The sequence below is a fragment of the Triplophysa rosa genome, linkage group LG1, assembly GCF_024868665.1.
Source record: "Triplophysa rosa linkage group LG1, Trosa_1v2, whole genome shotgun sequence".
Classification (NCBI taxonomy): Eukaryota; Metazoa; Chordata; class Actinopteri; order Cypriniformes; family Nemacheilidae; genus Triplophysa; species Triplophysa rosa.
The window spans coordinates 7,910,617-7,934,055 of NC_079890.1; the positions used below are offsets into that span (position 1 = coordinate 7,910,617).

At 37.4% G+C, this 23,439-nt stretch overlaps 1 protein-coding gene across 1 annotated transcript; it reads left to right on the top strand.

Moving 5' to 3' along the window:
- The first annotated feature begins 52 nt into the window (after window positions 1–52).
- On the top strand, window positions 53–21,018 carry ecsit (ECSIT signaling integrator). Its single transcript, XM_057333848.1, has 8 exons — window positions 53–157; window positions 17,765–17,918; window positions 18,048–18,462; window positions 18,537–18,760; window positions 18,913–18,970; window positions 19,444–19,592; window positions 20,442–20,562; window positions 20,657–21,018. Exons 2-8 carry the CDS (start codon window positions 17,784–17,786, stop codon window positions 20,902–20,904), a joined length of 1,350 nt encoding a protein of 449 aa, XP_057189831.1. The 5' UTR covers window positions 53–157; window positions 17,765–17,783; the 3' UTR covers window positions 20,905–21,018.
- The last annotated feature ends 2,421 nt before the right edge of the window (window positions 21,019–23,439 follow it).

Here is a 23,439-nt window from a genome sequence, read left to right on the forward strand (position 1 = left end):
GAAGCCTGAAAATAAAGACGAGACCGGAACCAATGCGAGTGTAAAGTTCTTCACATTGTTTCAGCGGGGAAGTCGAAGCACACGGACCAGGAAACCATGCTTGGGCATATTTGAAGGAGACTTGACAGCAGAATAGAATTAACTGGGTCGAGTGATCGTGAGTATATATTACTGTATTCTTGTAATAATAGGGTTTTCTAGTTTGTTTAAAGTTCGAGGAATAACTCGCATAATAACAGTACTGTTAAATATATTACTAGTATAAATACACAGACAGACAAAACCGTAGCAAGGGACTGTAGATAATGTTTGCAAAGCGTTTGCAACGATCATCAGATTTCAGAATGTGCATGCAGACATTATGACTTACTCACAATAGAGTATTCACAATATTAGACACTAATAGACAGTTTACATGCAATTTGCCAATTTACATGCATACCATGCAGCGGCAGTACAAACAGTGGCACAATAACAAAAATAAACGGAACAACTGTTAATGTGTACTGTTTTCTTTACATATGAAGCCAAGACGTGACCGATGTAAAGTTGGTTCGACGTTTGGCATTTGTCAGAGATTCTGCCTCGGAAAAAACAATTGTTCTTTAACGATTTAGCACAATGTCAAGAGACATGCTGAGTTCGAATTGTTTTCAAATGTACAAGAGAACACACAGTGCTTTTTATTTGTTTTATTCTGCCTTAAGGTATTGTAACTGAAATACCTTATAATGTAATATTAGGATAGGGACCGTCTGCAAAGCAAAAATCGAAGAGCAAAAACCACAGTTTATTCATTTAAATGCTTCATTTTTTAAATAAATTTCAAATTTAATGGTTGTGTTTGTTACTGGTTCAAAGAAGAACATTATGATGTTGTTGTTTTTTTACAAAACATAGCACAGGAAAAGCTTTTGAAATGGAACAAATAAGAAAAAGCTGGCAAAGCTTTTGCAGTTTACCGCTTTACTATTGCAGTTATTTTGACCAGTTTGAAATTCAGAAGTTTGAATACATTAATTTAAAATGCACATGTGCAATTTCAAGGGGTGTGTCTTGTTACTGGTTTATAGACGAACATTTAAATGTTGGATTTATTCACAGAACTATAACACAAAACATTATCTAAAGATTTAAACAATTAATTTTCTATAAATACACTCTTCTATCTCAATTTCTTAATGCTTGCTCCTAGAGGAACATTAAAATGCTGTTATTATAAACATAACTGTAAGACAAAAAAACTATTGAAATGTAACAACTTGCCTATTTCACAAAATGGCGACAGAGACCGGAAGTAGGGGGAAAAAATTCCGGCCGCACTGTTGCCATAGCCATTCATTTATTTATTCAGCTTGTTTTCTCACAGGCATTCATTATATTTACCAAAAACAAAAGTAGCATATGTTGTCCGATTTATTCATGGTTTACTGGGAGATGTAAAAATAGCGAAAACAAACATTACAAAAACACAGTTTTTTGAGCGATTTATTTATTATCAAGGTCTGATATATGTTAGACAAATCAGTATAAAGGGAGTGCTACTTGCCTAATTTCTTCTGGTTTCCGCAACTGTTCTGTGTAGTGAATGGAGCTAGAGCATTGACCAGACAAGCGTTTAGCCTACTTCCGGTTTGTACACATGACTGTGAAATAGGTCTACTGAGGAAAAAGCTTGGGAAGCTTTCCTAACAGCGTGCACTACAATGCCCCCTAGAGTAACATGGTGTAGTTGCTCTGAGTTTGATATTCAGCATTGAAAATAAATTAGGGCTGAAACAATTCCTCGAGTAACTCGAGTAATTCGAATACAAAAAAATCATCGCGGCAATTTTTGTTGCGTCGAAGCCTCGTTTAATCCATTTAACTACAGTACACACGGAGCACTGCGTTTCCCCATGTACCATTATTACTGACGCACAGCCCGTTAAACTCTATTCATGTTACAGGGCTCTCGCATTCACCGTGAGACACACGAATTTTAGTCTGTTCACACGCTCACACGTATTTCTCATGCTGATAAATAAGTGATATCTTATTGAAATGGTGAACTGCTATTTTACTTAGTTTTAGTATATTTTGCTTTCCGGCTGCATTGAGTCCATAAAACTAGATTCGGACTAACGTTAGTGGATGCCGAATCATGTTATTTACACATGTCATCTGGCTGTTCTGCGTGACTGAATGAATGAACTGCACTTTATGAGGACATGAACACATGAACTTCATCTCCAGAGTTGCTCTGAGAGTTTATTTCTGAACATTTTACTGAGTGAAGCTTACACACTAAAAAATAAGCGTCTTCCAACGACCTGCCAAAACAAAAGTCCGGTTAACTCTGTATTTTTATGTGGACAAATTAGGGCTGTGCCGATAAACAATATCATATCGAATCGCGATAGAATGTATTTCAAAAACGATGATAAGCTATTGGCATTTTGACTCGATATGGATTAATTTTACAGTCTAACAGAACGCAGAAATAAACGCAACAGTCAGTCAGCGTGCAGCTTTTATCATGCGCGTCAAAGTACAAAGTCCATTTCATACTGCACTTGGCAAAGAAAACTCAAGGAAGGAAGGAAAGGAGGAAAACATTACTGGAAGCGGAAACAAAGGTGAAACTAACCTCGAGTTGTCATCACGCGGTTTATCAAGTGTCTTATTTTTTTCCGCAATCGCCGGTTAAACAAAACAAACTTGAGGCGCAATTGCAAGCGAGTTACTTCGAAACTCAAGCGCAAACGTTTTTATATCCATCGTTAACATATCTGCTAACATGAGCTGGTGCATATGAAACAAACCAGCGCTGCCCTGTACAGATTAGAGATGTAATGAAGTGAGTTTGTGTGCACCTTAAAATATTAAACATTGTATGTAAGATGCTTGCATGATTAAAGAAATGTACTATAGTTTATGTGAGATGTCTTTTTGAAAGACTAAAGTTCACTGAATGCATTGAATGAATCCCACTACTCGAGCAAGACATTATTGCAGCGTTATGTATGTGCGCAGGTGCTGAGCCAATAGCGTTCGAATGTACCAGTAACGGAGCCCTTTCATTGGTTGAATGTACTGAATGAACACTCCCTTTACTTAATGAGTCAATTGATTAGGGCTGCTCGATTATGACAGAAATCATAATCACAATTATTTTGGCCAATATTGAGATCCCGATTATTTAACATGATTACTCACTAAGTTTTAAAACAACATAGAAAAATAAAAAAACTGGGCTTTAAACTGTGAATTCAACTGAAAAATAAATGTAAAGAAATAGCACAGCTGAACCGCTGTAAAAGAAAAGGGTGCGCTGTGGATTTATACCACAAGAAAAGAGAGGATCCTTGCAAAATGGAATGCGGCACAATAATCGTTTTACCTCGATTATTTTGTTTTTGTAATTGCTGAAGGCCAAAATTGACGATTACAATTATTTTCGATTATTTGCACAGCCCTACAATTGAGTCAAAATGAGACTGAATGAACTGGTACATGTTGTTCATGGCCTAACATCCTCTGTGTTGCAACATTAATTTAATTGAATTTTAACTGGTTAAAGGTTAACTTTTGTTAATAAACTGTATTTAAAATAGATGATTTTAAATACAGTTTTTTAATTAAATATATATAGAAATAAATATTGTTATCGATCAATATAGAAAAAAAACTATCGAGTTTACTTTTTTGCCATATCGCCCAGCCCTAGGACAAATACTATATATTACTATTTAATAGTAAAAAGTAAACTGAAACTAATTTAGATAAACTAAATGCATCATGCATAAGCTGAAGTTAGTTGTTTACCTTTGAAATTATTCTTTCTATTTTTATTAATGTTTCTTATTTATACATTTGTATTAGGCCTATATTTGCATTTTGAATGTAATATGGCAATGGAATGTAGGGCTGTGCAATTAATCGAAAATTAATTGTAATCGTCAATTTTGGCTTCAACAATTACAAAAACAAAATAATCGAGGTAAAACGATTATTGTGCCACATTCCATTTTGCAAGGATCCTCTCTTTTCTTGTGGTATAAATCCACGGCGCACACCTTTCCTTACAGTGGTTCAGGTGTGCTATTTCTTTACATTTATTTTTCAGTTGAATTTACAGTTTAAAAGCAAAGGTATTCATTTTCTATGTTGTTTTAAAAGTTAATGAGTAATCGTGTTGAATAATCGGGATCTCAATATTGGCCAAAATAATCGTGATTATGTTTTTTGTCATAATCGAGCAGCCTTAATGGAATGTACTAAATGGGTTTAGTTTTCACAGATATTAATGTATGCAATTTCAGCAATAAATATATATTTTTTTCTATAAAGGAAACAAATTAGTTGTTCATTTTAAGAGAGCTGTCTTATTTTCTCTTGTATATTTAGTATTGCTCTTTAATAAAGAAAAAGTATTTATTATCCAAATACCCGATTAATCGACGGAAAATCAGTAGAATACTCGATTACTAAAATAATCGATAGTTGCAGCCTTAAAATAAATTAATAAAAAATACACAGACTCCGACATGTCAACCTAAAAGAATGTGTCTTGTTACTGGTTCAACATTTTGATGTTGGTTTCATGCACATAACTATAACACATGGCTTTATATTGAAATGCCAACAAATATCATTTTGATTTCCAATAAACAGGCTCTTCTAGCCCAGTTCCAAAGGTTGCGTCTTGTTACCGGTTCCTAGACGAACATTTTGATTTATTTCACAACAGTTTAAAACAACAAAAGCCATTGAAATGTGAAAACTGAGAAAGCAGGAAGCTTTCTAAAAAGTGTGCAGTACAGCGCACCCTAGAGGAACATAAAACAGTTGCTCTGACTGAGTTTGAATTTCAGCATTGTGAATAAAAAAATAAAAAATACAGAAACTCTGAGATATGTCAACCTCAAAGTGTGTGTCTTATTACTGGTTCACAGAACAACATTTTGATGTTGGTTTTCTACGCACAACTATAACACAACCCATCATATTGAAATTTTAACAGTTACATTGCTTAATTTTTTAATAAATACATTCCTTTAGTTCAACTTGAAGTGTGTTTAACTGTGTGTGTCTTGCTGATGGTTCCTAGATGAACATTTAGATGTTGGTTTTATTCAAAGAACTATAACACAACAAATACTATTAAAGAGTACATGACATGAGATCATGAAAATTACATTTCATGCACTGTGTAATGTTGCCGTGTTAGAAAGTAAGCAGTCTGCCAAGTTGTACATCCGAAGGTGAATGAATAACAAAGTTATTGGCTTGGTAAAAATGGAGTCGACTCTGAATCACGCTAACGAGTCGTCCCTAGTCCTATTTGCGAACTGCCGCGGATTTACGTCACTACATATAGTCCCCGCCTACATTTTGCTAGGACTACTTATTAGAAATAAATAAATCTATTTGTTGCCATTTCAATATCATGCATTGTGTTACAGTTCTGTGCATAAAACAAAATTTTGCGGGAGAGGAACGAAAACAGCCCCGCGCGGACCTCTACTTTGAATCATGTCCCTGATAATGAGAACTGTGTTTAGTGTTTTGCAAAATCTTGGTTTTATCATTTCAAATGGAGTGTAAAGTAGATAAATTGATTGCATGTAGACTTGGTCTGAAAATTAGTTGTATGAGAAAGGCTTCACTGAGTGAGCCTCGAGTACCACATTTTTTTGTTATTGTAATAACAAGACTAGGGCTGCACAATTAATCGCAATTCCCATTCAAATCGTGATTAAATCGATGTGGCTATCGCGATTGTGAAATCGCAAAGGCTGTGATTGTGTTTTATGCGCAGCTTGTTCGTGAAGCACGGCACTGTGATCTGTGGGAAATGCTGCTCCATCTGAAAGCACTGCGCATTTGAGTCACTTAAAACGTGCATTTAAAAAAGCAACACCAGTCAAACATCATCATTATAAATATACTTTATTATCATGAAAATACCTAAGGAGGCTTGAAAAACAGCGATAGAAAGATGCCAGATGCAAATAGGAAGACGGCTTCTATGGAGCATTGGAGTTTCTGTGCGAGAGTGCCCTCTGGCTTTCGGCTGCAGCTGCATTTAACAGTATTTCTCTGACTTACTGCACATAAAACATCGCAACCAACCGCCAAATCGCGTGTGGTTTCTTTTCGATTAATCATGCAGCCCTAAAAAAGACATACAGGTGCTGGTCATATAATTAGAATATCATCAAAAAGTTGATTTATTTCACTAATTCCATTCAAAAAATGAAACTTGTATATTATATTCATTCATTACACACAGACTGATATATTTCAAATGTTTATTTCTTTTAATTTGATGATTATAACTGACAACTAATGAAAATCCCAAATTCAGTATCTCAGAAAATTAGAATATTACTTAAGACCAATACAAAGAAAGGATTTTTAGAAATCTTGGCCAACTGAAAAGTATGAACATGAAAAGTATGAGCATGTACAGCACTCAATACTTAGTTGGGGCTCCTTTTGCCTGAATTACTGCAGCAATGCGGCGTGGCATGGAGTCGATCAGTCTGTGGCACTGCTCAGGTGTTATGAGAGGCCAGGTTGCTCTGATAGTGGCCTTCAGCTCTTTTGCATTGTTGGGTCTGGCATATATGACTAGCACCTGTATACTTTGAAATTGATTTGATTTTTTTGTTTGTTTGTTTAAACATCCATAGCACATCTTTTGCCATAATTTTACAATAAATGAATAAGAAATGATCAAAAGCAATTGGCTGGGTGTATATGCTTTGGATTCAGGATATTTAATACTGTACTAGTTATTTTTTAATATTTTATTAATAATAATATAGACACTATTACACCATTACTAAATACTCTCCGAGTGTGTTTGTACGCTTTAAAAACTTTGCTCCAGACTGGACTGTGCTCCAGACATGTTGCGCATCTGTGCCCTGAGAGACCCGAGTTCGAGTCCCGGCTTAGCGTCCTTTCCAGATCCTGCTCCCCTCTCTCCTCCAAAATCATATCCTGTCTCTCTCTACACTGTCCTATAATTACTAAAGGTAAAAAGCCCCATTTATCATTTTTTCCACTGTTTCACGTAGTTTGCAGACGGTCCCTACTCGGCCAAATCGCCAGAGTGTAACTGCTTCAGCATATATGCGTTGCAGCGCATTAAGAAATATTTAAACATAAACTGTCGTCTGTGTCAATTTCTACGTGTTAATACCTTACAAATAAGCCAAATTTTATACATTTAAACTCATCCACTAAAGATCTTTGGTAACACTTTATTTTACGGTGCCCTTGTTACACGTGTTACATGTATTTACTATAAATCATGCATGATTCCATGTAATTTACCTTAATCCTAACCCTAATCATATAGTAAGTACATGTTTTTTACATTTTTATTACTCAGTACTTAAATGTATAATTTCACTGTAACATGGGCACTGTAAACTAAAGTGTAACCAGATCTTTTGATGTTTTTCATGACTAAGTAAATTATTTGTTATTCTGTATTTAACATCTCAAGCTGCAACAAAAGTGACTGTTTACTTGCCGCTATCATTGCTAATGCTTTTCAGACAGCGCACACAACGAGCTGCTTCTTCTTCGGCTCTTGTCTTAGTTACACACAGTGTTGTCAGATTGGGTGGACAATTTCCAGCCCAAAGGCTCACTAAAACCCGCCCACTCCAACAACAACCATCTTAAATTTTAACTGCCAAGGTAATGTGATTTATTGCAATGTCAATCAATGATGATAATGACCATTTTATCTCCTTGAAACAAAGTATGACAAGATGACAAAATATAATAAAAACCAAAACAGATAAAACAGCAAATGCATTAAATAGAGATAGAAAATATGACTATTATGTCCAGTAACCACTTCAAGGCAACAATCAAGAAATTATCCAATGACTTTAACCCTCAAAAAACACATGCATCACTATGCAAATTTTTGTGCAAAAAGTGCCCACTATAATTAATCGGAAAGCAATACGAGTAGGTATTTTACACTCGTTCTTGAACTTCATGCACACACCACGGCAGCCAAAAATATGCAATTCATTGATGCATACTAATACGACAGAACAAAAAAGAACAGCAGCAACAATAATGCGCTTACCTTTGAGAGTTGCCTTAACATCTGACAGAACTAACGTTACAGTACGTCTTTCGTGAAGTATATATTTGCAGAACATTTAATGCCATATTTAGCAAGTCCAGCAGCTGTCAAGGACGAGTATGCCAGACCACAGACTGTACAGTTTAAAGGTGTGCTGATGATGAACGGGAGTAGCATAATCCCATATTCTGTTTTATTTTTATTAAATTATTCAACTGTGCTCTGAATTCTTCGAGTCGTCTGTCACCACGTGTAATCCACGTTGTGAGATTTGAGTTATATATTTGGGCCATTTTGGAGTTGCGATTGCTTCAATATACAAAATATGGTCCTTTTTCGCTTCAAAACCCCGTCACTCATGAGTCATCACATCTCAACGGTAGATTGATTGACAGGTCTCCCTATCCCAGACCCAAACCTGATTGGTTAAACTTAACCAATAGAGAGCTGTGTTAAGGAATAATGTGTTTATGACTGCACTACACATTATTTTCTAACGTTTTGAAATAACTTGACTAAATAAAAGCAAGGAAAAGGCAAGATGCTTGGGCGGGTTTTTAATGTCATAAGAAGCCCAAATTTTGTCCAACCACTCAATGCATTTTTCTCCGGTCTAACCCATTCAAAAGAAGCCCAACACTGGTTACACTAGCAACACGAGCGTGGACACTGACGCCTAGTGGTCATTGCCTGTCGACGCGGACACTGACGCACAAGTGAAAATGGAAACCACGCCATAGGTCCTACGCACGACCATGACTTACCCTTTACGTAAAGTAAACGTAATCTGATGACCAAATTTACATCGTGGCGGAAAAGTGAAATTCCTGGGCTGCGTGTGTCTCAGTCAGCGTTGTGGCAAAGAGTAGATACCAAGAGGCGAAACCTCTGGTGCTTTTTGGGAAACAGCGCAGCTGCCATTTTGAGGTAAAAAGGCTTGATAACTGACATGGTTTCTAGCAAGCCAAGGCTTTTGTCATCATGTATTATCATCATTCAGGTTGAATTTCAGCTTTAATGTTTTTATTTTTTAACAAAGCAGCTGATATTGCCATCGCGACAGTCGCCAGTTGCTTTCACCCCAAAATGGCTGAAATGCAGGGCGCTGGTGTTGCAATGGAACGTTCTATTGAGATTCGCTTCTTGGTATCTATACTATTTGCATGGCCGTAGCCAGGGATTGGAAATTAGTCAATAATCATATCTAATATTACCAATAAATGCTATAAATCATTAAACTAATTATAATGAATAATAAAGTTATCAAATGATAAACTTATACCTATGAACAGGGTGGTTTTCAAAAATGACTAGAACAACAACAGCTCAAAGCAGGCCTCGAACCAGCATCAGTTCGGTATGGGAGACGGGCGCACTAATGAGGAGACTATCACTATAGACTGATTTCACTTCGCTGCCATGTTGAAATCAAAAACTAGGCAGAGGTGGGAAGAAAACTGGAAGGACAGATAGACTGCAATGGTTTGGACTTCCATCAAGTGTCTGTGACATGGAAGGCATTAGCTAATGTAATTTTATGGCGAGATTTTGCATAACTTCCGGCCGTAGCTGTATCCCTTCTAGCCACAACCCTCAATCAGCTCCCGAGGTCGTGAATCAGTATATCGTGTACGCCACGGGTTCTGGCATTGGTAAGAACCCTGGCTCACTTCACATTGGAACACCATTCACTTATTTTCCTGTGACGTGACTGCGTGAGCACGTTGTGATGCTTCACAGCTGGTAATTATCAACAACAGACAAAACCATATCTCTTTGGCTTTATTTTTTTTAGTAATGGTTGAAAAACATATGATTAACAACACTTTAATTATTATGTTACATATCCGTGTGCAAAATTGGTCTAATATTAAATTAATCTGTTAAGTAGATTGTGTTCCCTGCCTAGCAATGTGTGTTTATACATAAAATAAAATAAATGTTTGTCTTTTCAAAAGTTCTGTCGCGATTTATTAATTTTATTAAGTTGGCTATTTCGGTTAAACGGATTCAAAAAATGTCTACTTATACTATGCCCTTAAAGCATGTACTGTTTTTGTTAAGGAAGAGTATATACATTTTAGTGAGTAGCAAAACTGTATGCATGCACTGGGAAACACTAACGAGAAACTGAAGTGGTCGTTGTTGCCTAGAAGACACTGTGATCCTAAACTGCCACGAACATCAAAATACAGCTCTTCCTTGCATTTATTATTTTGTATGTAATGTTTACTTACATTTATTAATTTAGCGAAGCATCTTTTATTTAATTTAATAAAAGCTTTTCCTGCTTTCCTGTAGCTCAGTGGTTAGGTCATGGGTTCGATCCCAGGGATTGCTCGTCCTCAGAAACAAATGTATAGTATCATGCAATGTAAGTCGCTTTGGATAAAAGCGTCTGCCAAATGCGTTAATGTAAATGTAATTTTATTAATGCAGTGTCAGTGTTTCCCCTAGGTTTACGGCTTTGGGGGGGCGCTGCAGACTCTATATTGTTTTGCGGTGGAGGTCCGAACAATACTTTTTTAAATAAATAATGTTAAATCAATCAATCTAATGTTTTATCAGGCCATTTACTTTATATTCTGATAGCCACAGTCTGTATGAAACATAGAAGGCCTGGTTACTGAGAAAATGTGTTGTAGGCTCTGGTGCTGAAGCGAAGTCGTCTATTTTAATATTTTAAAAAACTACTTACAACAAAATGTGACAACTGAAATAAATATATCATGAGCAGGAGTACTTACAAAGTTACTAACAGCCTTTCCATGCCGTGCATACTAGAACTGATTCTAAATATTCTTTCCAATTAAAACATATGATTCACAATGAAATGCTCTTAACATGCTGATTATTTATGGTATTAATATCATAAATGCTATATGTAGATACAAGACGTTATGTTTTATAATCTGTCACAAACCTATATAGCAAACAGTAAACTGACTGACAGCTAAAAATACTTTATGACTGCTGCATTTTCGTTTACTTAAGCGTTACAGAAAAAGTGTTCATTTATTTACCTGCTCTTGGTGTCTGCTGGTCTTTATTTGCGACGTGTCTTTGGCGGGAGAAGCAGTGCTCACAGAGCGGAAAGGGTTCAAATGAAGCACGTTTGGCGCTAAATAAAGATATTAGAGGATATAGCGGCAAAATATAATCAACATAAATGTCCCTGAGTGTGCAAATTTTCACTGGAAACAGTAGACCTTTGAGGTACTTTGAGAATACTCATTTCAGCATACTATGACTTGGGACATACCAGGGGCGTTGCTAGACCTTAAAGGAGAGGTTTCTTTCTACTTTTACACAAATGTAATATAAATCTTAGGGGTCCACAGATTGTGTCTGTGAAGTTTCACCTCAAAATACACCACAGATCTTTTATTATACCATGCCCTAATTGCCCAGTTTTGCATGTGAGGAGAAACGCGCTGTTTTGGTGTGTGTCTCTTTAAGTGCAAATGAGCTGCTAGTCTCCGCCCCCTTTTCACAGAAAACTCAGCCAGGGCTGTGAGCCTGTGCTTCCATCGACAAAAGAAGGGTCACATATAGCGAATGAGAAATGCTGTTTCCGTCTTTAAACACCAAACACATTGTTTTCTAAAAGCGAACAGACTCCTAACAAAGGCGTCATGTTTTCTACATGCGGAATTACACATGACAAACCAGTCACGTGTTTACAGACCACACACACTGCTTTCTATAAGTGAAGATACTCAAGACAAATTACAAGACAAGACAAGATACTCACTTTTTCTCTAAGTGAAAGTAACGTTACACAGGACAATCCCGTTGCGTGTTTACAAGCCATACACATTGCTTTCTTTGCATGAACGGACAAACGTTTCACAATGACATTTTACCTACTTTTAAGTTGCCACAGGTCCCTGAGGTCTTACTTAAAAAAATAACGGTACTTACAATGTCTTTATTTGCAGCTTTGCCTCGTTCAGTCTGGTGGATTTCTATTGAAAACAAAATAAATCCATTGCTCTCCTGTCAGGCTGGGAACAGTGTTCTGTGCTGCTCTGTGCAGCAGTGTTAATTTTGACAGAGAATTTTGATTTAGTTTTAGTCATAGTCTTTTGACGAAAATGCAATTTAGTCTTAGTCACATTTTAGTCGACCCCATCATTTTAGTTTTAGTCTAGTTTTAGTCGACGAAATATGAAAAACATTTTATTCGAATAAATATACATTATATTTAGTCTACTAAAATCTAAATGGTTTAAATCATTTACTTGGTGTAATTATGTTTACATTTTTAGGAATGTTCAGGAATGTTTAGGAATTATGTTCAGGAATGTTTAGGAATTATGTTTACATTCAGGAATGTAAACATCGTGAATGTTTACATTCCTCCACATGCTTGTGCGAGCGCGGCGCTGCAACAGCTGGCGGATTACATCACTGACACGGAGCAGCAACACCCGGATTCTCTTATTATTATTATTGGGGACTTTAACAGAGCAAACCTCTCCCGTGAGCTGCCAAAATACAGGCAGCATATCACATGCCCCACCAGAGACAGCAACATTCTGGATCACTGTTACACCACAATACGGGATGCATACCACTCTGTTCCCAGAGCAGCTCTGGGTCTCTCTGATCATTGCCTGGTTCATCTTCTTCCGACCTACAGACAGAAGCTTAAATCTGCCAAGCCTGTAGCAAGAACAGCAAAGAGATGGAGCAGCGAAACAGAGCGGGCCTTACAAGCCTGTTTCGACTGCACGGATTGGAGTGTCTTTGAAGCTGCAGCCACTGATCTGGATGAGTTAACTGACACAGTGACATCCTACATCAGCTTCTGTGAGGACATGTGTATTCCCACCAGGACTCGCTTAACATACAACAATGACAAACCATGGTTTACAATGAAACTGAGACAGCTTCGTCAGGCCAAAGAAGATGCTTACAGAAGTGGGGACAAAGTCTTGTATAATCAGGCCAAAAACACACTGACAAAGGAGATAAGAGCAGCTAAGAGAAGCTACTCTGAAAAGCTGAAGAACCAGTTTTCAGCCAACGACCCTGCATCGGTGTGGAAAGGCCTGAAAGACATTACCAACTACAAGCCATCATCCCCTCAGTCTATGGGTAATCAACGACTGGCTGACGACCTGAACGACTTCTATTGTCGTTTTGAAATGCAGAGTCTCACCCTTCACACCCGCCCTGACCCTATCTCTGCTATACCATTAACACCTCCTCTTGACATTCAACCTGCACTTAAGATCTGCGAAGAGGATGTTTGCCAGCTTTTCCGCAAACAAAAGATCAGAAAAGCACCAGGCCCAGACAATGTCTCACCCTCCTGCCTGAAAGTCTGTGCGGAGCAGCTGTCGCCCATCTTCACTAATATTTTTAACAGATCTTTGGAGCAGTGTGAAGTCCCTTCATGCTTCAAACGCTCCACCATCATCCCTGTACAGAAGAAACCCAAAATATCTGGACTTAATGACTACAGGCCTGTTGCTTTAACATCTGTGGTCATGAAGTCATTTGAGAGACTTGTACTGGCCCACCTGAAGGACATCACCAGACCACTTCTTGATCCCCTCCAGTTTGCTTACCGAGCAAACAGGTCTGTGGACGATGCAGTAAACATGGGACTGCATTACATCCTACAACACCTAGACAGACCAGGGACTTACGTCAGGATCCTGTTTGTAGACTTCAGCTCGGCCTTCAACACCATAATCCCAGACCTCCTCCTGCCCAAGCTTACCCAGCTCTCTGTGCCAACCTCTACCTGTCAGTGGATTATTAACTTCCTGTCGAACAGGCAGCAGCTAGTGAGGTTGGGAAAATTTAAATCCAGCACATGTACCATCAGCACCGGAGCTCCTCAAGGATGTGTTCTTTCTCCACTGCTATATTCACTCTACACAAACGAATGCACCTCTACAGACCCTTCTGTCAAACTCCTGAAGTTTGCAGATGACACCACAGTCATTGGCCTTATTCAAGATGGTGATGAATCTGCCTACAGAAAGGAGGTTGCTCAGCTGGCTGCCTGGTGTAGTCAAAACAACCTAGAGCTGAATGCATTCAAGACAGTGGAGATGATAGTGGATTTCAGAAGGAACCCTCCATCACTTCCTCCCCTCACCATCCTGGACAGCACTGTGGATACTGTGGAGTCATTCAGGTTCCTGGGCTCCACCATCTCTCAGGACCTGAAGTGGGAGTCCCACATAGACTCCATTGTAAAGAAGGCCCAGCAGAGGTTATACTTCCTCCGTCAATTGAGGAAGTTCAACCTACCACAGGAGCTACTGACCCAGTTCTACTCAGTGGTCATCGAATCTGTTCTGTGCACTTCAATTACTGTTTGGTATGGCTCGGCCACCAAATCAGACCTACGAAGACTACAACGGACAGTTCGTAGTGCTGAGAAAATTATTGGTGCTCCTCTGCCCACACTTCAGGACCTGTACGATTCCAGAGTGAAAAACAGGGCAAGAAAAATCATCATTGACTCCACACACCCAGCACACAAACTCTTTGATCTGCTGCCCTCTGGCCGGCGCTTTAGAGCACCAAACACCAGGACTTCCAGACACAGAAGCAGCTTCTTCCCCCAGGCAATCTCCCTCCTAAACAGATAACTGCTCCTTAAGAGCAATATTCCACTTCCACTACTCCTATAGTGTGCACTATAGTGCCTTATTATATCTACATCTTATGTATACATGTATATAACACTACCTCTACTTACTAAATTATCCATTTGCACAAGTGTACATACAATCTGTTAATATGTTTATTCTACTATATACTACCCTGTACAATGTCTCTTATATGTTATTATCCCCCATTTTCTGTAAAATAGTCTTTATTTTATATATGCACAATTTAGAATGTTTTAGACTGTAAATCGTATTATATTGTATTGTCATTGTGTTGAATGTCTGTACTAGAAGCTTCCAACACCAAAGAAAATTCCTTGTGTGTGCAAGCACACTTGGCAATAAAGCTCTTCTGATTCTGATTCTGATTAAATGTTCCATACAAAGATTCAACTGTTTTGACATAATTTACTTCACCTTAGAATGAAATTAAACCAGGTCATTACCTTTATTTTTCAGAAAATTTCAGTAACTAGATTTGCATTGTTGGAACTCAGATTATTAGACCATGAACGACATGTTCCAGTTCATTCAATCCCATTTGACTCAATTGACTCGTTAAGTAGGGCATGTTCATTCAGTTCATTCAACCAATGAAACGCTCTGACAGGGCTCACACTCAAAGGCTATTGGCTCATGGCATGCCTCTTTGAAGAAAGAGCTGAACTGTCTTTGCTTGAGACAGCAATGAATGAGAAATAGCTTTCAAAAAGACATATTATATAAATTGCATTACATTTCTTTAGTCATGTAAACATGTTACATTTGGTTCGAATGTACAGTTTGACTCACTTCATCACTTCTATAATCAGTAGAGGACAGCGCTGGTTTCTTTTGGCTGACTTTGTTGCATTTCACGTTATGCAGCAGCTCGTGTTAAGTTAACATAGGCGCATATAAAAACCTTTGAGCTCCTTTGTAATGTGTTTCGGGGTAACTCGCCTGCAGTCGCGCTTCAAGTTTGCGGCGTTTTACCGGCGATCGTGAAGGAAAATAAGACACTTTGTAACCCGCGTGGAGACACAGAATACACGTGTGTGCTTCCCCTTCTCCCAGAGACTTCTCTCTATACCGTTTATATGAGATAAGCACATGCGCGCAAACTGATGTCCGCCAGGTGGGACAAGAATATTTTCGTCTCGTTTTTATTAGTTGACGAAAATGTCAGTATATTTTTATTACAGTTTTCGTTATCATGCATTCATTTTTATTTAGTTGTCGTCTCGTTTTCGTCAGTGAAAACATGTCGTTAACGAATACTTTTCGTCATAGTTTTCGTTAACGAAATTAACACTGCTGTGCAGCCAACAACAGAACACTTAGCATGCTTTGCTTACTTTTGCCATGGTGTCGGAACTAATTCACATATGTCGCTTGCGAAAACAAAAATGGCGGCAGCGCCATGGGTGGACACGTTCAGAAAAGGGGGCGGTAATTATAGTATTATAATAAGAATGACTACCTACGTCAGAAAGCGAGCGAAATCTGAACGGCTCGTTTTCTCACAGGCTTGCAGAGATAGGCTCACGTAAACAAAGTTACTGGATTGTCATTTTTCACTTTTTCTGAGTTGGTAGATGCACCAGACACACGATTATAGCACTTAAACATTGAAAAAGTCAGATTTGAAGCTTAGAAAAACATTTGTGTTCTGTTCTTTCAGAAATTAAATTAATATTTAATTTACTAGCTCTAGTTTAGGACATTACATAAAACGTTTCAGTACCTATGGTTGAGATAACTATGTGCTGTTATAGGCAGTACAGTTTAATGTAGTACAGTTGGTTAAAAAATGAACCAACTTTGTTTGGACTTGGCTGTAAAACCAGAATATATTGTTTTTTGGGGGGGATAAAATATGTTCTTTATATTAGTTGGAGCCATAAAAGGACTGGTTTCTTGAAATATTGTAATTTTAAATTCTTGAAAAGATGTAATTATTCATTGTTATTGTGAAATGAATGCAGATGTGCATGAAATATTTCTCTCTGCTTTCATTATTTCTATACAGTGCATACAAACATCTTAATAAAATTTGTTAAGTATGTTGAAGATACTTAAATATTTTGAAATACATAAATGTTTACCTTCCCCAGTATTGTTGCACTGTAGGAATAGTGGTTTAAGCAAGGGAAGTTTGTATAGTGCATTGTATTGCATACTTGCACATAGCAGGTTTTTAAGAAAAAAGTAGTGGGGGCCTGTGCCCCAGTAGAGCTTTAGGTCTAGCAACGCCCCTACCTTGCCGACTCTCCTTGACGACAATCTGTCAGATTATAAGTAAAAAAAAATGTATGAGTTTTTCACAAGTATTAAATGATAGTTGTGAAATTATAACATGTCTCACTTTGGAGAAACGATCGGTCCACGTGTTAGACACAGCTCTTTTGTGCATGTGCTGTTCTGAACTTGAGCGTGCAGGAGGCGTGCACTGTTACATTCCCATACAGTAGAGAGAGCGGCCTGCATGTAGCGTATTAAATATCTCTTTGCTTATTTAATCAGCAGATTTACAATGTCCTGACTAAAAAAAAATTAAACATGCATTTTCAAATGGTAAGCGGCATATAAATCATTAATTTTAATCAAAATTTTATTGGTAATGAAATTATATAAGTGCCAGATACGTTACCCATAGGCTATGCAATTACCAAAATAGTACGAATATAGTATGTAACTGGACAGTGCTTGGTTATCTCGTAACGTCAGGGGATCGTACAGGCGATGTCATGAATTGGTAATTTAATGGTAAGGAAATTACGTGTCTGGGATGTGCCAGCTATGTTGGCAGCTGGTAAGTCATGAAACAACCAGTAAGTATTAATACATTACGTAACCGGTACGTCATGTGTTAGCTCGACATGCAAATAGTGGAGCAGAGCAATTATTTTGTGGAGTTAAGGTTTATCCTGCATCTGTATGTGCATAAAAATGACAATCGGTGCCTTAAAGTAGCCTATTCCATAATTACATAAAAAGACAGTGATTATGTTTTGTACCTTCTTGCACTGTAATTTTATAGGGTTTGTGGTGTGATCATTATGAATGTCTGCCGTCACCTGTTATGGATCCAGTGTCCTGAGTGCGTTTCACGTTTCTTGACACCTGTCAAGAGAGTGATTTTACCCGGTGGACCATACCTCCACCAGCAGACCGTTGCATTACAACAAAGCCAGGTACCTGCCTACTTAATGTTACTTTTTTAAAAGTTGAATTATCCATTAATATTAGTGGACCTCAGTGGATGTTTATAACAGACTATGAGTGACATTATTGTCTTGAGGTATTTCTTTAATATTGTTTAGGTGCTGAGATCATTTCATTGCAGTGCAGTATGTTCCACGAGTCAACAAGACCAAAAAGAGCCTAAAGAGGCATCAGAACGTGAGACACAGAGTAAAGACAGAACTTTGGTCACACATGAAGATATATTTGAGAAGGCTGCTAAAAACTCAAAAACCAAAGGCAATTTTAACAGGGTCGTGGATGTTTTTACCAAGAATGACATTCGACGGCGGGGCCATGTGGAGTTTATTTATGCTGCCCTGAAGCAGATGCCAGAATTTGGAGTAGAACAAGACATTACTGTTTACAACAAACTACTAGATGTGTTTCCCAAGGAAGTGTTTGTGCCACGTAACTTTATACAGAGGATGTTCAACCACTATCCAAGGCAACAAGAATGTGGAGTGCAGCTGCTGGAGCAGATGGAAAATTATGGTGTGTGTTTGTAAAAGAGGTATTTTATTAATGAGAAATTCCATTCACTTATTTGTTTATCTGAATTTTTACAGGTATCATGCCCAATGTAGAGACCAAGGTTTTACTGGCTCAGGTATTTGGCAAAAAGAGCCATCCTATGAGAAAGTACCAGCGTATCATGTATTGGTTTCCCAAATTCAAGCACACAAACCCCTACCCCATACCACAAGTACTTCCTAGTGACCCAATAGACCTTGCTCGGTTTAGTCTTGCCCGCATCGCCAGCGACCCTGATGCAAAAATAACAGTCTTTCAGGTGACTATCAAAACTCCCACTGTAATCGTTTCTTATCACAAACACCTCATTTATCAGTTTATCACACAACAGATTTTGATGTATTATAGTGAACTAGAATTGTTAGAGAAGACTTTTTAATGTAATGATGTGCTTTATTTTGTCTCTTTCAGTATCAAACAACAGACATCACAGAAACAGGCGAGGAAGTTTTAAGGCCTTACATTGTAGGTATGTGTAAACTCATTACTAATAATTAAACTTTTCATGATTCTATATCAATGGAATATTCAGGATAAAATAATTTAAACACTGTAGACAGTATTTGTGGAAAAGCTGCCCCATATATGTAAGTGCATTTCTGTACACGTCACAAACAAGTGCTGTTGATAGAGCTTAAATTGTATTTAAAGGGATAGTTAATCCGATAATTATTTAAAAAATCCTTTACTCATGTCAGAATTTCTTCTGCAGAACACAAAAGGAGATATTTCGAAGAACAGTAGTAACCAAACAACATTGGCCCTCCTTGTCTATGGACATAAAATCTCTGAGACATTCATCCGAATATCTTCTTTTGGGTTCAGGAAAAAAAAGAAGTTTTGAATGAAATGAGGGTGAATAAATTATGTCAGAATTTTTATTTTTTGGTAAACTATCCCTTTAGATGAATTAGTATCTCGTTGTATGTTTTATGTTATCAGGTATCCAAAGTCCAGAGCAGCGCTCTCTTCTTGCCAAACACAATCATTGCAGACCTGTGTTTGTAGAAGGCCCATTCCCACTGTGGCTCAGAAAGACTTGTGTTCATTATTATCTTCTAAGGGCAGACCCTATTCCACCTGAGGAAAAGGTACCTTATTTACACCTTTATAGCTTATATTTTACTCACCCCCAAGCCATCACAGGTGTATATGTCCTTCATCTTTAAGCGGACCAGAGTTATATTGAATAATATCCTGGCTCTTCCCAACTTGATAATGGTTGTGGATGGCGGCCATTATTTTAAAGCTCAAAAAAGTGCATATATCCATGATAAAACAAATGTATACGCCTCTGCGGGGTTAACACATGTCTTCTGAAGCGTATTGATGGGGTTTTGTAACAAAAATGATAGCATTTCAAACATTATATACTATGATCTATGGCTTCCATCAATGGCAGTATGCACTTTCACGAGAGAGTCAAGTTCCTGCAAAAGGCTGACCTCTGACCCGACATAAAAGCGAATGCAGCATAGGTCATACGTGGAGTCGGAGGTCAGCCTTCTTAAGTTTTCAGATTTTAAAATGTACTATTTATAGGTATGTGTTTAGGTAAAATTATCATTTTTGTCTAATTCTAAAAGAAAACAAGTTCATATTCACTTTTAAGCAATGCAACATTTAATATTTGTATATGTATTTAGGAAATATTCAAAAAAAAAAAATCATGTGATAGCCTCGATTTTATCACAGTTTTCATGTCTTGTCATTTTGTCAGTCTTTCACATTGCTGTTGGATGACTTTGTCACTCCTGAGGTTTGATTTTGGTGAAATTCAACAGACACTGGACTGGAATGGCCACAATACATCTAGAAATGCAGATTAAATTCAAATTTGGAATGGTCTTTTAATTGTTCATAATTAATAAATAGTAACAAATAACAATCATATTAGAACTCAAGAACTTAATGATTTTATGTAACCATCATTCATATAGGTAAAGAAGGAATTTGACCCAGAGTGGATTGGCCCTGAGCAGAGTCTCTTCTACCCTCAGCGAGTGGAACTTGACCTGGAAAGAGACATTGGTGATGATGACAGTTTTGATGTGGATGATGGTGAGACTTATGATTCAGTGATGCACACAATTGCATACATGTATATATTTATGTATATGTAATGATCTCTACATATTAATCCGTCCTTGTGCAGTGGAAGAAGGGCCAGTTTATGCCATGTGTATGGCAGGTCAGGGTGACGAGACTACTCTGGCTCAATGGATTTCTGATCTACAGGAGACCTGTCCTACATTGGGCCAAATCCCCACAGTGTTTCGTCTGGAATCTGGACCTGGAGAATTACTAACCTCATCAGATGTTCAGCAGAGTCCTGAGCTGGAGTTCGAAACAGATCATATTATCGAGGATGAACCACTATACTCAAAGAGAGTGAAACAGTGACAGTGCTGTACCAGTGTTTGCTCAATGAAGATCTACCAGGCTGTGATATCTGTCCATGAAAATCTGAGGAACCTCATGTTTAGTTAAATTAGACACAGGCCGGTTGTCAAGACTGTAATAAATAAAATGACAAGAATCTATTTCTTTATAAAATACCATCTTAATAGCAGTAGCTATATCAAATATATTATGGGGTTTTTATTCAATAGAAATTTTGATGACGTAGCTCAGCTGCATGCTTTTTATTGTGTAGTCACTCCGAGAGAGTCACAATTGACATGTGTAAATATTATATGATCTGACAAACATACATTTCTTCAAAATGTTAATTTAGTGGACATTTTTACAAAGTAAAAATGAATTTTTAGACCTTTTGTAGTGTTTTCTATCTAGTAAACAATACACTGTGTTATTTATTTTACAAAAGCAAAGCCAAAATGGAGAAGGAAATAAGAGAGAGTAGCAGACAGATTTTGTAAGGTTTTGGCAGTTTGCTCGTCTGGAGCATTCTGGTGTGTTAACAAAATTGCTAAGGAGTAAAACATTAGCAATGGTTTAAAAAATCAACTGGTATTTGAGTTTTATTATTAAATATAAGTTTAAATAGTGTGAAAATAGTTGCCAATTCTCCCAGGAATGAATGCCCTAGCAAAGCCAAGGACAGACTGCAATACTCAATGAAATGGCACGTCCATGAACTGAAGCGATGTTGTAAAGGAGAGTGAGACAGAATTACTCCACAATGTTTATATGCACCCTCATATGCGATTATAATTGGATTTTGGCAGTATTGCAATTACATCTCATGTAAACGCAAAAAATTGATCTAAATAATGTGATTACGCTCATAATCGAAGTAACACAGTGGCATGCCAAAGTTTGGGAAACCCTTGCAGAATCTGAAAATGTTAATAATTTTAACAAAATAAGAGAGATCATACAAAATGCATTTTATGTTTTATTTAGTACGGTTCTATGAAAGATGTTTACATAGTTCATAAGACAAAAAATTGCTGAAATTAATAAAATAACCCCATTCAAAAGTTTGGGAACCCTTAGTTCTTAATACTGTGTGTGGTTACCTGGATGATCTATGACTGTTTTTTTTTTTGTGCTGATTATTGTTCACAAGGCCCTGTTTGTTTGAACAAACAAAACATTTGCACTGTGCACTGTTCTTCAGAAAAATCCTCCAGGTCTTGCAGATTCTTCAGTTTTCCTTTTCTTAGTGTGTGCACAAATTGCTGCTTCCCAATTCACCTACTTATACTATGCACAAAAAGTATGTAATGTTTTTGTAATGGAAAAGTATATACGTTTTAGTGTGTAGCAAAACAATATGCACGCACTGGGACATACTAACAGGAAGCGGACATGGCCGTTGTTGCCTAGACAACAGTGTGGCCATTAATGGTCACACACATCAAAATACAGCTCTTCTTTCAATTAAGGTATTTATTCATTCATTATTTCGTATGTAATGTTTACTGTATACTTAAATGTATTAATTTAGTGACGCATCAGTTATATAATTTATTAATGCAGTGGAGTAACTAAACTTTGCCTACTCGCGGTGAGTTGTGGGTAATATTACATTTACATATTGGGCAGACAGCGACTTACATTGCAGTGTATTATACGTTTGTTTCTGACTATATGCAATCCCCTGGGATCGAACCCATGACCTTGGCATTGCTAGTGCTATGCTCTAAATACTGAGCAACAGGAATATTAACCGTTAGAGCGTGCAACATTCTGCGATTCGAATTTCTACTGGAATCAGTAGACCATCCGGGAATCTTTGGAATACTCTTTTCAACATACTACGATTTGGGACATACTAATTCTACTTTCGAATACTATTTAGATAGTATGCGGATTGGGACGCAGCATCTGACACATTTCTGATCACCAGTGATTGGTTCTGAAGAGAATCAGGCCATCTCAAACGAGCGTACTGTCACGGTGACCAAATGAAGACGAACATATTGACTATAAGCAAAACATTTAAAGCACAAATTTAAGATAAGGGAGAGAGAAACACAGGTCAGATATTTAACAGACTATAAATTGCTACATGTAATATTAATTAAGTAAAACTTTAAAATAAATAAATATTTTTGTCAGTCTTTAAAAAGATATCTCTTCGATTTCGTCGTTAATCTGTTTGTACAATCAATCGCTTTATCAAACTTTATCCCATTCTAAATAGAGTACAGCTAACGGTAAACACTGCTGCATTCAGTCTTTCTGAAAACATTCAACGTACTTTCTTCCGATTGGGAACCCTAAAATATCTTTCTTCGTGGAAAGGTTTTGAATTTTCTATCGTGTGATTTAATTTTACACAAGAAGACTGTACCATTTTAATCTTTGAAATTAAGCAAATGAAAAGATAAATTCTCCGACTGCAGAACACATCGGCTTTGATGCCTTACAAATGGCTGCAATACCCATTATGCGCTTTATTGATTCTCAAGAGTGTGACTTCACTAGACAAAGACCGATTATGCCTCCTTAAAGGTTATGTCAGAG